Source organism: Taurulus bubalis (assembly GCF_910589615.1).
Source record: "Taurulus bubalis genome assembly, chromosome: 2".
Lineage (NCBI taxonomy): Eukaryota > Metazoa > Chordata > Actinopteri > Perciformes > Cottidae > Taurulus > Taurulus bubalis.
The window spans coordinates 11,107,499-11,124,340 of NC_136590.1; the positions used below are offsets into that span (position 1 = coordinate 11,107,499).

General features: G+C 40.4%; 1 protein-coding gene across 1 annotated transcript; it reads left to right on the forward strand.

The window, feature by feature from the left end:
* The first annotated feature begins 2,492 nt into the window (after positions 1-2,492).
* Positions 2,493-16,260, forward strand: cpn1 (carboxypeptidase N, polypeptide 1). Its single transcript, XM_079234944.1, has 9 exons — positions 2,493-2,889; positions 5,007-5,203; positions 6,617-6,772; positions 10,392-10,568; positions 10,698-10,809; positions 12,723-12,862; positions 13,492-13,591; positions 15,522-15,640; positions 15,822-16,260. The coding sequence occupies exons 1-9, from the start codon at positions 2,655-2,657 to the stop codon at positions 15,930-15,932; spliced, it is 1,347 nt and encodes a 448-aa protein (XP_079091070.1). The 5' UTR covers positions 2,493-2,654; the 3' UTR covers positions 15,933-16,260.
* The last annotated feature ends 582 nt before the right edge of the window (positions 16,261-16,842 follow it).

Sequence of the window (16,842 nt, forward strand, 5' to 3'; positions counted from 1 at the left end):
AGACGCAGCTATATCTAGTGGATTCTGTTAGCATAACATCCTTAAACCAATCAGGCGGAGTCAACACATTTTCCAATAAGATACAGCGACTCAAAACGTGCTCTAGACAGTTGAGCAGAGCATATAAGTAAAACATACTAATTTAAATATGTGTAAAATGTCAGTGAAAAATATAGTGTTATTGTCTGAACCTCTGAATTAAGAAGTGTACGCGTTATTGTGCTGTGCAAATGAACAATCAGCTTAATATAAAGAAAGCATGAACTGTAATCAAGTCTATTCGCAGTTTGCGTTAGTAAACACTGCCCACTAGTGGACACTAGCTGTAAAGACGAGTGTCAGTCACTTGGTAGGTCTAAACACTCTAGTGCAGCGTGCACTAGATATAAAATGCCTTTTTATTTTTTAGCAATGCCAAATAATTACGCAATACATTTGTAAAAAAAATGAAATATGGAATAACAACAGCCTGATATGTAAATGTTTCAAGAGAAGGCCTCAGGTTGTTTTCATTAAACATACATCTGGTTGTTGTTTGTAATAAAAATGGGTGCTTTTCCATTTATATATTTAGAGACAAAGAGTTGCTGTTGGCCAAATACTGACATAATTAATCTTATTTCACAGGCTATAAATGGCTCTGCCATGTTGATATACAAATAAAGATTTTTAATGGGAAAGAATACTGCCTGAAGCCAATTTAGGGTCGTCACACATTTTCCTATCGACTAAATAAAATGAAAATCACATTTTAATAATTCCCCTCTAGATTTTTCTTTGCATTTCAATTATGGTAACATGCTGTCCCCCCTTTCAAACAAGGTGCAAACTTGTGGTTATATACAGTACTAGCTAACTTCAATTAATATTAGTTTGATTCACAATGACTGGACAACATACAGTTATTCTATAGGTTTATTTATGCGATAATGGTTAAATAGGAAGGATGTTACCACCCTGCATCACTGGTGTCCATGGTTGTAGTACAACTTACATCCACCAGATGTCATTTCCTAACAATAAGTCACACATGTCTGTACAACTCATTTAGGTAGGTTAAAATTCAAACCTGGACTTTATCCATAATATTTGGATTCCAAGAGTCAAGCTGAACTCCTGAAATGTTTTCAACAATTTAGGGCCAATGTGCGTCTTGCTGGGATTGTTTCATTGAACAGAGCGTCGTTGGCATGGCAGTGAGATATGAACGGGACTGGCGAGTGGAGCGAAGCCTTGAGGCTAAACAGATGTAAAGAATGAAGCCGAAGAGAAACAATCACCAGTAGGGACAATGAAGAAAGTCCAATGCAGTCCCGAATCACTTCAGCTTGTCATTTGGAAGGGCATCGATGGCACATGATTTGTAGATGTGAGAAGCAGTTTCAGCTTAACATCTTGAGGAAAATAGCAGAGAAGCACATTTTCATGGAATGAAACCCTATCATCCTTCTTTTTTCCTGATTTCTCTCCATCCTTCTTGTTGTTCTCCTTCCTCTTGAGCCTTGTGTTACTCAACTCTCCATCTGTGACTCTTTCTCTTGCTCCACGTTTGCCCTTCCTTCTCTTCTTTTTTTTTAAACTTCCACAAGCGGTTGCACAACATGCTGTGAGGAAAAAGCTCCTCTTTTCTCCAGCAGGTTTGATTGACAGCACCCCTTGCATACTTTGCAGTAAATGTGTGTGTGTGTGTGTGTGTGTGTGTGTGTGTGTGTGTGTGTGTGTGTGTGTGTGTGTGTGTGTGTGAGTTTGTGGGGGGTGCACACTTCTTGGCATCAACCCATATATCTCAAAAGTTTAATTGCAGCATTTGGTCTTTCTTCTCTGGACTATCAGAGCATGTATGTGTGTGTGTGTGTGTGTGTGTGTGTGTGTGTGTGTGTGTGTGTGTGTGTGTGTGTGTGTGTGTGTGTGTGTGTGTGAGTGAGAGAGAATAGGGCTTCGAGGAAATGGAGCAACAAAATAAAAAGTCCAAAGGTTGCGAAAGAGCTCTCACACTGATTCAGTGCAGGCACACGAGTGTGTGCGCGCACACACACACACACACACACACACACACACACACACACACACACACACACACACACACACACACACACACACACTGTTGACTTAAGAGTTAATGAATGGATGATTGAGGGGCTGCAGGGGTTGGGGAGAGCAGTGCCGTGGAAACAACCCCTCTTTCCCAGGAAGGGAGTATAGAACAAGAGTTAGAGACAAAGAAAGGGAGAGAAAATGAGTGTCTCAGAGACAGAATGAAATTCAGATTGTGTGTGCACAGAGCCGAGGGGGCTGCGGGGCAAACTACTTGAAGCAGAAGTACTCAAAGCGCCAATAAAGCAAGTAGCATGTACTTGATAAGCACCCAAAGGGAAAGAGAGAGGGAGAGAAGCAGCTGTTGGAGGAGGAGAGTGAGACAAAGAAGGAGCAGGGGGCTGTCCTTACTTGCTCTTCAGTGTGAGGACTGTACGTGGGAGGAGGCACAAGGAGAGGGAGAGCAGGAGAAAGAAGTGGACAAGAAAGCAGAAAGCAGAATGTTTGGTGTGTAAGGAGATACATATACATCTGAAAGTGATTTGCATATAGTTGCAGGAAGTCTCCTCTCCAGACAACTCTCCTCTTCTTCTGTACTGCACAACTTGGGCTGAGGGACCATGCAGCAGGGGCGGACTCTTCCCTGGGTCTCTGCTCTCCTGCTGGGGCTGATGGGGCTCTTGGTGTGCGGATCAGAGTTCCAGCATCACCGCTACGAGGACATGGTGCGAGCCCTGTTTGCAGTGCAGAGCGAATGCCCCTACATCACGCGCATTTACAGCATCGGGCGCAGCGTGGAAGGGCGCCACCTCTACGTGCTGGAGTTGAGTGATAACCCGGGCATCCATGAAGCATGTGAGTAACTCCCACTGTCAGCGCAGTGAGGATGAGCCTGCAATGAGATCAAAGGTGTTTTGATGAGGGATTTCTTTATCTCAATCTGCACGTCCAGACTAAAACAACTGCAAAGTAGGGTATCACTCATAATAACAGATATACAGCACATTTCAAGTTAATATATTCTTCAATTTTAATCAAAAATGGGAAAACATGTTTAAATGAGTTAGAATATGACAGCAAGCTCACACTTGTGTCAAATGCCGCTAAGCAACATTTGAAGCTGAGAAACCAGCATGATACAATGTTCTGGGGGTACAGCGAACCGTGTTATATTGATTATGGATTTCAAAAGCACAAGCTAATACACGGCTGCCCATTTGTTTTGCACTTCTTGCTGTGGGGAGTGAGAACATAGCTGGCAGAAGACAGAGCAGTCTGTACAGGGCTCTGTTTTTCTCTCTCCAAGAGATGAAATGCAAGCTTCTAGTTATCCCAATTAATCTTTGGAAAAATAAAAGTGAAAATAAAACAGCAAAAGTAGAAAAAGAGTGCACATCTGTGATCCATTTCAAATTTTGCCATCCAACCACTGACATAATCCGGGTTGTGATTCAAATCTGAGCAGACGACACAGGAGTTCACTTTGAGTCAAGGCTTTAACCCTGAAAGCTTTCCTAACCACTAACTTAACTCTCCAGGTGTTTATTTTATTGGTTACAAATTGAAAACCATAACCTCGTCATTGCTAATGCATGTAGTGAAAACAGGCTACACTCATAGGTGATTTAGAAGATTTTTCCATTTTAAATGGCAGTTCTTTGAAAAAACCACAACTTGACAACTGCAGGGGAATGCTTTTTTGGCTGCGACTGAGCTTGCATTCTTTTTCTGCATTTGCACACGTAGGGGCTTCCTTCAGTAGAATAGAAGGATGTACGCCTGTTCTGCTGCGAGATGACCGAGGGTGAAAAACAGGAACTGTGCACAAGACCTGAGGTCTTGTCTGGGTCAACCACCTTGCTCCCTTTAGGAAGTTCACTTCTTTCGCATGCTGCTGAGTGTGTGTGTGTTTTTTTAAGCTGCACGCTAGAGCCAACACTGTTTTTTGAACCTGAGGCCAGTTGGCCCCACGTTAAAGAAAAGGAGGTGAATTGCAGCGCCAAAGCTGCCATTTGGGTGCCTGAAGCAATTAGTGAAGGGTGTTCATACATTTGGAAGTATCTGCTCTTCCCCACAATACCCCACCGCCCAAAAACCTACACTTACTTACTCCATCTCATGGGCAACACAAGTGCAAACAAAATATATTTGCCATGCTTTTAGTGTAAAAACATACAGATAGGGTACTAGCAGTGGCTCTGTGTAGCTGCAGAGTTTGGGGGTCCTTCGCTCTATCAACGCTGCAGCAGTGATTAATGGAGGGACCCCTGGGAGGAGGGAACCCTATTCAGAGAGGGAGACTGTTTGGATAGGCGGCTCGCCCAATCAGTGACAAATACCCCCAGGAATGCCAGATGATCTTATCCAAATAATTCAATCAGTTGTAATCAGACTCACTCCACAGAACTCACCTTTGTCAGAACCTTGAGAACTACCTTATCAAAAAAAATCAATAATGTACAAAAAAATGCACAATCTTCCTCTTGCAAATGAAAAAAAGTTGAATACATAAGCAAAAAAAAACACACCGCATCCTACCTCAATACAATACACAAAGGGTTTGGTTCCTACTGGGTCTGGTATGACTATTCATGGTAGTCCTCAGTAGCTCCTCATATCGAGGCTACATTGGTCCAACACACAAGAATCTCAGACAGAAATGTTGGCAGTCAAGTTGCATTGTGGGTAATGATTCTGTCTGATTTTGACAAGTAAAACAAATGCATAGAATAATAAAGTGGGAAATATAAATCCTGTAACATAGAAGCTCAAGTTACTCCCATAAAGACTCATAGGTTGAATTCCAAACGTGAAAAAGAAAGCCTACTTAATGAGTCTACTGTATTTTCATGAGAGTGCTCATGTGTGTGTATGTTTGCGTGCATAATCAGGCATTTTAAATGTCACGCTCAGCAGCTCTGTGTGGCTTTTTGACCCTCATGGGCGCCTCCACCTCTCCACTTCCTTCCCAGTGGAGCCAGAGTTCAAGTACGTGGGCAACATGCATGGCAACGAAGTGCTCGGTCGTGAACTGCTCATTAAGTTCTCCCAGTTCATGTGCGAGGAGTATCGGGCCGGAAACCAGCGGATCATGAGGCTGATCCATGACACGCGCATCCACATCCTGCCCTCCATGAACCCGGATGGCTATGAAGTGGCTGCCAAACAGGTAATGTACACACTGACCTACATGTGAGATCCAGGCTTCCATGTGCAAAAAAACAAAACACCTTTTCTTCAGCACAATCATTTGCACAAGTTTCCAAATGTTTTCTTGATTGGATTCTTGCCAGTGGAAATGTTCCCTCAGGAAAACTTAACGCCTGCAAGTTAAATCACATCAGAGCACACATCTTATGTGTCTCCATCAAATAACATATATCTAAAGGTATGTGAGTGTTTATATCCACTGAAGACATGCAACCAAGAGCCAGAACCATTTATTTTATGAAATCTTCCACTGTTTGCTAATGTCTGTAATAATCCCATCGAGCAGCTAGCTGAGAAAGCCCCTACCCAGCTTTCTAGGTAATTACATGGGCAGTGAAACAACAGACACACACACACATGTGCATGATCTCTTTGAGACTAATTATATGTCCTGAGCAGACCAGTTACACCTGACTGTCCCTCTATTTTCCACTCAGATGACACACAAACAAAGCACTATAATTTGTTGCATCAACAGATGTTTATATGCAGCAGCAGCATCTGGACAATACTGGGGAGGCTACTTCATTTCATATCGTTGTTTTTAGGTACAGATTGAGCAACACATTTTTTTTTCATATTGTGGCCATGGCATCAACAATTGTAAGTTTTACAGAGTCCAGTCTGTTCTTTCAGTTGTCTTACAGCAGATCAGAAAGTCTTGTTCCTATTCTGGAACAAATGTTTTTTTTGGAATTGTATCAGATGTAAAAAAAGAAAGAAAAAGGCTACAGTATCTTTGCTTCATCGTCAGTAAAGAAGCTCGGTGAGGCCGTCCACTAAGTGCTAACGTCAGACTCAACATGCTTACATGCTCACAATGACAGTCAACACATTTAAATGTAGGTGTATTACCATGTTCCCCGCGGTTCAAATCAACAAATCTTACATTTTGGCCTGATGATGGCACGAGAAGAAATGTATAGGAATCACCAAAGTCATGACGGATTCATCCTCTGAGGAACATGAATGTTTGCATCAAATTTCATGGCAATCCATCCAATAGTTATTGAGACATTTCACTCAAAAGGACAAAATCTCATGAGTCCTGAGATCCATACACTTTGTGTCTACCCATGCAATATTATAGACTTTTATTGAATTTTATCTTGTTTGTGTAGTATTAACATCTTTTTATGGGAAGGATTTGAGTGTGGAAAATAAGGAAAGTATTCTGAATTAAATGCTATATCCATAAAAAAAAAACTGTTGACTGTTGTTTGTGGAATACGCAACCAGTTTTCCTTTGCTGCTTCCAAGCAATATGAACTCATAGCTTGAAAGACCCAAGAAGGCAAAACATCATAATTAAATCACTATGCTGGAAAACAACAATGCAACCCAACTGTAGCTGCTGTCTGTGCATGAACAGGGTCCAGAGTTTAACGGCTACCTGGTGGGTCGAGGGAACGCCAGAGAAATGGATCTGAACCGGAACTTTCCAGACCTGAACGCACTCGTGTACTACTACGAGAAGACAAACGGGCTGAACCACCACCTGCCCCTGCCGGACAACTGGGAGCAACAGGTCAGTGCTACTGGATATTACCAGGGAGATATTTACCTACAGTATGTCTATAATGTCTGTGATTATGTGTGCAAATACATGTATGTGCTTGTGTGGGAGAGAAGGACAGAGGAAGATGGATGAGTACATTTCTCATGCTTGTGCCAGTGTTTGAATATGGAGTTGAATAATGAGCAACTGTAACATAGCTGAGTTATCTTGGCTTTAACTTTGTTGACATAAACTATTTCATGAGATTTGGGCTGGATCCGACTCCAGCGCCAGTTGAGCTTTCACTGAATAATAAAAAAAACTGGTCATGAATTCAAACAGTAAGTAGACGCAGTTTCATGTGTATGTTTGTGTGCGCCTGTATGCTGTCTGGCCCGTTTGAAAGGGTGTGTTTGCTTATCTTACTGTAAAACCTACGTATGGCTCCTCACATAAACGGTGCTTTTCTTCCTCGGGGTCAGAAAGAGACCGCTCTCCTTTGTCTTTGCGAAATGAAACAGCCGGGCAAAATGGCAGCCTTACTCGTTCCAACTGAGAATACAAAGCGGGACAAAAGCATGACTGAAAATATCCTTTAAACCCAAACTTGCAACCTTTAAAAATAATATGAGTGTGCACATTTTATTTATTCTTATCTGTTTGATGTAAATGTGGATTTTTGGAGCGTAGAAGATGAATTCAAAGCTCAGGATACGCTTTACAACTTTAAAAGGATGTCAGCGGAAGATGACTGAATAAAGTTTGCATACAGAAGTCCTCTAAAGCTCTTTCACTCTTGGAATCATAGCGACCATACAAGATGTGCGTATGTGTACTGTATATGGAGAAGACCTTCAGCTTGAGCTAAACATTTTTGTCATTTTGCCACCGCAATGGGAATTTGAACTGACCTACTCTGCGGTCTCCTAGTGTAGCTGTTACCTGCTACCTTGAGATACTGCGTGACTGTCTTACAAACCTGTGATTGCACTCAGAAGCATCTGCTCAGTGTCTCGAGTCTGTCTTTTTCTTGATATGAGACTATTGAAACCCGCTCATCAAGCTTCAAGCTAATATTTCTAACTTGGCAGAAACAGTCAGGTACTTTAAAACTATATATCCTGTCCATTATTCATAAAAAATAATATAAGAAGCAGACACTTTCTCGACACTGATAATAAACTGTCATTTATTAAAAAAATGTCTGATGTATTGCAGTTGTGCTTGGCTGCAGTAGAGACAACGTTCTTTTCTGGGTGACTTGTGTATTTCAGTATGCGCTTGTTATTTCAGATCACTGCAGTGTAAAATATAGACAGAAGAGAGGGGTGAGAGTGTGTGCTGTCAAACTAACGCTAATAGTCTGCTGAAAAGTAGGTTTTTAAGGATTAAGGTCATATCCTTGGGGGTGTTTTGTCTGCTGCCTTCTTATCTCCAACAGACTCTACAAGGTCTACTGTTCTCAACGTTTTTCCTCTTATTTGGACTCTTTTTGTCCTTCCTGCTTGAAAACACAAGGTGTTATGACGAATGAATTATATGTCCGTGAAAATATAAAAAAAACATTCCCCCGAAGTATCAAAAATAAAATATAGTAAAATGTATGTAACAGTGTTTGTTTGCATCAGAGTATAACACTAGATCAAGCATATCTAAGTGTGGCATTATTATTTTGGTGATGTTAATTATTACATAATCAATCAAAATGCACACTTTATAATGTAACACACTTTATAATATAATGTCAATTAATAATAATAATATATATATATATATATATATATATATATATATATATATATACTTTTATTTGAGTAAGAAATAGGGATTAAAATGATAATGTGATGTTTTAACTTTACCTGCATGGTTTATGACATGCACAGACACCTATAGTACTTGGTCTGATAAAGATTTTTTTTAAAGCATTATTATTATTTGTTTAAAAAAGCAAATGTACATTTAAAGTTTGTTCCCCAGCAAAGGACAGCTCCTGATTTAATTTGTTTTTTTTTTTGTTCCTATTTACTAGTTCCTGGGCTTCAAATGTGTTGAGAAAACTAAAGCGCTGGTCCTCCCAGTCGCGAGCTGGCTGTCTCCCCACATGACTGCCTCCTGAAAGGCAAACACAAAAGAGTAACTGTGCCACTGTCACAGATACCTCATTCATGCTGCTCGGGATTACATCCTCACAGGCTGCATGAAGCAACAAGCCCCCTGTGCTCGCCTGCAGGCTCAACCATGCTACATTTTAATTAACCAACTAACTGGTGATGTTTCATCCAAAGGAATGAATTCTTTTTTTCATCAGCAAGTGAGACGGATTCACAAAATGATGCAAATTTAGACATCAGCTGCAAATCGCTCAGAAACTACTAGCTGACCTACACATAGAGTTATTTTAATTCCTGTGTTTAAAAACAACGCAGACAATTGATAGGTGTGCGGAGAACATCGCTCTTATAGTGTGAAATCTAACCTTGTCTGTTGTTGAACCACTGAGTGATCCAGAATAAGTGTATTTGTTTAAAATGGCATGGTAATCCCTCTGTCTACTCAGTTTTTTAAACTTTAAAATATGATCATCAGTGTGTGTGTGAGTTTGTCCTTCATATGTAACCCAACACCACAGTGACAGCTCTGACTTCAAGCACGCACAAGTGTATATAAAGATCCCCTCACAATAAACACCTGTCAGTCTTTAAACAGGAGTCTGCACTTCAAGGCCAGTAGTCTCTGATTATTCTTCAGCTGACCCAGGCTGTGTTTATTGTCCCACATACCTTATTCAAGGAGAGGCATTACTCCGTGTCTCCGTGCATGATGATATATGGCTAGGAGCGTGTGAGGATAGTTAGCGCTGACTGAGAAAATAAATGGCAGCCTAAAGTGTAATCTAAAGGTTCAAGGTGCAGGGAAGATGCCACAGATTGGTATTTCACAATAGTTAGCATATTGTAAATTTGAAATAACTGTTGTGTTTCCATCCTTGCAGCTCTAATGTTGCATCATCTTGTAAACTCATCATGCTCCCTGAATACCAGTTTTGAAATCAGAAAAGTAACAAATGCCAACCCTTCCTGATTCATTTTCAGTCTGGATCAAATGAGATACACTGAAGCTTTGGAGGATACGAAGGAGAAAGCACACTGCAAGGAAAGCTGAAGGATCATTTCATGGGGGCTTGGGAAAAGCAGAGATTAGCCTGGTGCTTGAAAAGGAAAAGGGCTGGGATCAGAGAGAAAATATTTGCATATGGTAAAGCAGAGAAAGCTAGGATTTGTCCAGATAACCAGCCAAGCAGAGACGCAGGGCTTCTGGGTGAAAAGAAAACCAGATGTCTTCAGTCCACTCATGTTGTTTAAGAAAAGTCTGGGATGAAGATGACAATATACAATAGGTCTAACCGGCAGTAAGAGGGCATTTGATTATTTAATCTAAGGATTAGGGAAAAATGTCTGGACTAAACTTTGACAATATTTTAGAAAAAACAAGAGTTAAACACTTGAGAAGGACATTACTGCACTACAATGAGTCATACACTCAATATGTCTCTGTGTGTGCTTATATAATTGTATAAAAAGGCCCATATATCATGTACATTGTCCTGTAAGTACATCAGCGCTAAAAGTGATACCTGTATACTCCACAGGTTGAACCAGAGACGTTGGCGGTCATAAAATGGATGCAGAACTACAATTTTATCCTGTCAGCCAACCTCCACGGAGGAGCCGTGGTCGCCAACTACCCGTTTGACAAGTCGAGAGACGCTCGCATTCGAGGGAGGACCACGCACGCGGCCACTCCGGATGACAAAATCTTCAGAAAGGTGTGCTGCAGATTAAAGACTCTTACCAGATGTTACATCCATCAAATATAATCACTGTCTGTTGTCTGTGTGTGTGCGATAACATGTGAATGATTGGGCACATGTGCATCTGTGTGTGATGGATGACAGTTGGCGAGGACCTACTCGTACGCTCACAGCTGGATGCACAAGGGTTGGAACTGTGGGGACTTCTTCGATGAGGGTATCACCAACGGGGCCAGCTGGTACTCTCTGTCCAAAGGTGAGCAAAGTCTCGGGCTCCTGAGCGGTCTGAAGAGAAAGCAACACACATTTGAAAAGAAACTCCACTGGAGTCATGAAACGCCGGTTATTATCATCTTTAATTAAAGGTACTCTTCATTTTTCATCCAGCACCATTAAGCACAATACCGACTCACTACCTCCAGGTCCAAAAACAGATTGTGCCGTGTGCAAAATGCAATGTGTTGGAGAGCGTCCATTGTCATGAAAGAGGGCAGGCGCTGGCGTAGACTTCAGCATGAATGACATGCCTCGAGCGAGACAAGCTTTCCCGGTCTCGTCATGACCGCTCTGACTGTGGTCTCCTCTTGCCTTTAACCTGTTCACCTTCTCCACACCAACAGCTGCACCTCCGCTGACCCCTCAGTGTAGCTCATGTTTGTAAATGACACATGGCAGCCACAACCTGAGGGGCGGTTATTTGCGGGGGAAAGGAGGGTAGTCTTCTGAAGGGAAGGTCTTTAGGAAGAGCACAGTCTAAGTTCTATGTTAAGTTTAAAATAATACACTATTTATGCACCTATTTAGTACTGATAAAGAAACCTTTTTATGCACCAAGTAAACAAGTTGTTGAAATCCAGCACTATAATATCATTTTGAGATATTAGGGGTGTTTTTGTAAATTAAGGGGAGGGTCCATTGGACATTTTTATAAAGCTGGAGAGGGCCATGCTTTTTAATTTAAAAGTGGTCTAAAGTGAACCACAAGGTTTAGCCGGCCTCCTAACGCAAATGACTTTCATACAGTCCCTCACAGTCCTAAAATGGGAGAAAATCTTGACATTGAATCCACAACTTTAGTAACAAATTTGTATCTTTCTAACTCTAAAAACATATTAACATCAACCATCTAACCATTATTGTTAAAATGCATTAATATGTGTGAAAGGCACAACATGCGTTTTTTAACAACCAATAGTGCTTTTAATAGCCAATAGTGCTATAATAGAGCAGATGTGAATATACACTTTTAGTGCATTGACTGTATTTTTTTGTGTAGTGTTATCTGGTTTTTACTGGTATTTACTGCCTACCAATTGCTCCTAGAAAAAAAAAACTGTACATCTTTTAGGTTTATTCTGATATTTTTGTGGACCATGAAAGCAGCCAGAATAATCAGTTACTGGGGTTTGGCTTATTATAATGTCATTTACTGGCACTGGCCGCCTACAGGCCATTAGGAGTTATACGAGCTCAGGGACTGGCAGTCCTCATCCTCCCCCGTTTGCTTTATGAGAATTGTTTTGCCATAAAATGCTTGGAAGCTACAGTACATCAAGTTTATCAAACTGCCAGGGCATATATTCAATTTCAGTCCAGTTAATCTGTAACTGCAACAATAACTATACCCATGTCTTTGATGTGTAAATCCTGGTCTGGACTCGTCTGGATCATTCCTTGGAATGTGAATCTGTTGAGCTTTTCGGTTGAGTCATGCAAGCTTTTGAATTTGATGAAAACGCCCATGGTAGCGTTTAGCAGGGGAATGTTATGTTTATTCAACCGTCTCTTTCTCCTCCAAGTGTTATGTCATGGTCTATAAAGTCAAATTTGAACGTTCCCTCCAAATCATGGCCTCAGGTTTTACAAAAGCAATTCTGTTGTTGGGTGTAATATCGGCTTATCTAAAATATGTTTAAGATCTGTTAAAACAGCAAAATGCGGTGGTTTGGACGAATCTGTTTGACCATATGGAAAACACATAGTATAAGCTCCAATGGCTCACTGATTGACATATGTGGTTTGTAGATAGACTGAAATAATAAATCCCAAATCTGAATGTTTCTTTAAAGAGGCTAACTAAGGTTTCATGTAAACTGTCTATAAACCATTGAAATAAGGATAGAGTCTTCACTTGAAATCTGAAGCGGAGTCTTCTTTTGTGTGTTTCAGGCATGCAGGACTTCAACTACTTGTACACCAACTGTTTTGAGATCACCCTGGAGCTGAGCTGTGATAAGTTTCCTCCCGCATCAGCACTGCCCAGAGAATGGCTAGGCAACCGAGAAGCCCTGGTTTCATACCTTGAACAGGTCAGAACACAAACAATATCACTATTTAGCAAATTCACGGTAATTTACAACTTAGTGCACAAGTCTAATACTCTGGCTTCTTGTAAATATTGTGACTTTAAATGAGCTGGTTGAAATTCAGCTTAATTTAAGAAAACTGACCCTCTTTTGCCCTCTGTCAAGTATGAAAAGAGGCCTTAGTTTTTAGACAAATATCCTTTATCCAAGCTTGTCAGAGTACTGAGATAAAATACAGAAATGCATTGCCACTAACAGTGTTTCTTGAGCCTCAAGGGACAGCTCAGAAATGCATACCGCTACCTTTTTTTTCTGCAGCACTGATTAAACAGACCAAACTGAAAGGGGCTGTTTGGTCTTGTTTGACTGAATGCCTGTTGCAGACTACAAAGTTATTAAGTTCTACGGTTTTGTAAAAGGTTGCATTGAAAATGTTGTGCTTGACCGGGTATGATTTATAATCAATGCTTCAAGTCATTGCAGCATTTAAACACAAAGCTATCTATTGTCACACATACCTGACTTGCCTATATAAAAAAAATATATCACATATGACGTGATTCATGAAAATGAAAGAAGTTACTGTTAGAAGTTGGCCAAATGAGATGAAAAAAATGACTTGTGTTTTCCAGGTGCATCATGGGATAAAAGGCATGGTGTATGATGAAAACAACAACCCAATAGGCAATGCTGAGGTCTCGGTGGCTGGCGTCAACCATGATGTGACCAGTGGTGAGAAGGGGCTGCAGGGGTGTCACTGAAACAGATGTGGATGTGTCATTTTCCCGAGAGTGTTTTGCTTCCAATTGCAGGGTTGAAGAAGTATGCGAGTGTGTGTGTGTGTGTGTGTGTGTGTGTGTGTGTGTGTGTGTGTGTGTCTGCTAGCATTATAATCGTGCAGTCCATCCATCCTCACATTGGGAAAGAACAAGCTGCAACCTTGTGGTCAATTGTGGAAATGCATTTTGAAACAATTTATTTACATTAACCCGAGAACTGAGTCAACTCTGAGGTACTTTATACTCCACTGCATTGTATACGTGTTATTATATTTTTATTTGACAGGTATAGTTTCTAAAAGCTAAAATATTCTAAAATGAGCACATTCAGATGCATTATTAGACAGTGAATTAAACCAACAGGATAAAATAGCTCAAATCAGGTACACCTTGTTCAATTACAACTTTAAAATGATGTTTACACGTTAAAGTATTAATATTGACCCAGTAGCATAGCTCCAGCAGAGGTCAATTTTTCCTGAACAGTTGCTACTTTTACTTTTACCCACCTAGAGGAAAGAACCTCGGCTAATGATAACTATTTCTACCTAAGTGAAACAATTCGAATACAAATTAACTTAATGAGCACATAACAAAAACAAGCGAACGTGCATGGCCACGAGGGGTGCGAGCAATGTTGCTGCTTCGTGCTGCCCACACAGACGACATCACGCCATGAAGGCTGCGACTCCACTGACCCCAAAGATACGCACCTCATCACTCTACGAGCTAAAGTCACTGAACCTGCAGCTGAAGAAGAGAACAAACTCCCCTTTACTCAGCCATACCCATAACGTATGTCTCACCTTTGCTGCTTTTGGGATGAAAAGTTGTCATATCAACGCTGCGAATTGCTACTTCAATGTCTGGATCGACTTTGAGTTGATTCCAGTCGTTTGAGGATTTGCACTCTGCCTTCCAGCGCAGAAGGGCCAACTTTCCATGTGAGAACACGGTGTGTGTCTCCATCTAGTGGATGGATAGCGGTACTGCACACGTTCCTAAAGATCGGCCTGTTATACAATCGAGCAATAAGGTTATGGGTTTCTTTGAACGGGAACATGTATAGATGACTGATTGATTCATTTTCCAAAATGAAGACATAAATAGTTTGGGGATGGAAATAATACTAGTGAAATCAAAATAAATTAGTTACCTGAAAATATTTAAATGACACAGATGGCATATGCTGGATTTTTTATTTTTATTATTTTCTAATTTTTATTATTTTATTTTATTTGATTACTGAATTTACACAACGTGTCGGGGGCCTTCAACTGCAAAATGTCACTCAAAGGGACACAATGATAATACAAAACAACTACAAAGAGATTAAAAACAGCTGCAAAAAGACACAACTCACAATGACTAAAGCAATGGCAAAACAACCATAAAGAGACACAAAATGACTACACAGAGATTCAAAATATCTACAAAGAGCTACAAGATATCTACAAAGAAACACAAAATGGCTACAAGAGAATAAAAATGTCTACAAAGAGCTACAAAATAACTACAAAGAGACACACAATGGCCACAAAGAGACTGAAAATGTCTACAGAGAACTACAAAATAACTACAAAGAGACAACCACAATGCAAAACAAATTGACTACAAAGAGACACAAAACAAGAAAGAAAGAGGCTGAACATGAACAACTTGAAGTCTGTGTGTCCTGCTCCTAAAAGGGGATGATGGGGCCTTGAAGATGTCCATGATCAGGGGCCTATCGTCTCACAATCGGCTCATGCATAATCCGATCATATTTTGGGTGGTACATTGCTACTTTTACTTCAGTAAAAGAACTGAATGCTTCTTCTGACGCTGTGTAATTAAAGACTTGTTGCATGTTTTCACATCCTTTCCCATGTGTGCTCCTCCAGGAGTGGATGGCGACTATTTCAGACTTCTGTTACCAGGCACATACTCTGTGACAACATCCGCCCCAGGTTACGTCCCCTCCACCAGCACTGTCACAGTGGGACCCGCAGAGGCCATACAGGTGCGTTTCTATGTGTATGGACAGGACATGTATGTGTGCATAATAAAGGATTTTTTTTTAAAGCAGGTAGTAAGTAGACCCAGACTTAGCTTGTGATTCATAATTGTGTTATGTTCTTGCATTCTAGAAATGTTCTCTGTCTTGATCCATCACACCTTGTTCTCAATCTCTTCCCTCACAGCTTAATTTTTACTTGAAAACTGCGCCTAAACAAAACCTGAAAGTGAAGCCCCACATTGGTAAGAAGAACCTCTCATCTCATAAGTCTCCTTTAAAACTCGGCCCGAGATGAGACATGGACAATAGCACACACACATATGTACACATATACTGAAAAGCCCACATAAAACTTACACTCACATACACATTGTGGAAATGAAAATGTACCATTATATGTATGTAATTTTACAGTTTTTTTTGTAGTCCTTTGTATATCAAACCTTTGTGTTTTTGTTTGTTTTTGTGTGTCTGTAGTAAGGACATGTTGCAAACCTGGTGTATTTATGTAACAGTGTTGATTTGTATGAACACAGCTTTCCTGTATTTGTAAAGGAATTTTTGGATTTTGATTACCACAATTTGATGAAAATTGAAAGTGAAAATAAAGTGTTTTTGCTGTCTTTGTATGTTCCGTTTCTGCTTTATTTTGCTGTATAATTGGTCTTTAATTCACTTGAATGAAGTACAGAATGGTTTCCTCACTCACTATAACAACAACAATGAAGATAATAATGTTTAATTGTTCAATCCACCCTAAAACAGATCTAAGGATGAAAGGAAAAGCAAGTAAAGCAAGTGTGGAGAGAATATTTTTAGATTTAGATCTCTTCTCAGAAAATCCTGCTCGGTAACGTTTTACCAAAGCACACCAGTAGAGGTCACTCCTACACGACGAAGCAAGCAAAGCAGGGTTGTCCCTGTCACTGATTGTTCCTAATCTCAGGAAAAACTGTTCTGCTTCTGAAACCTTTCCTGTATTCAGTTAAACCTCTGTCCTTTATTTGGTCTGCTTACATGCTTAAGTAAAGTTGAGTAAGTCCCCCTTTCAGGCTAAATAGGCAAACAAATCATTCGGGTTCATCTTCTTCAAAGTAAAGATTGTTGTGGTTTCAGATCATTGTTAATGCTGTAAATGGACATTTGATGATGTCACCTTAGGTTCTAGAGGGCCATTTTGTTTTATTTTATAGACTATTACTTGT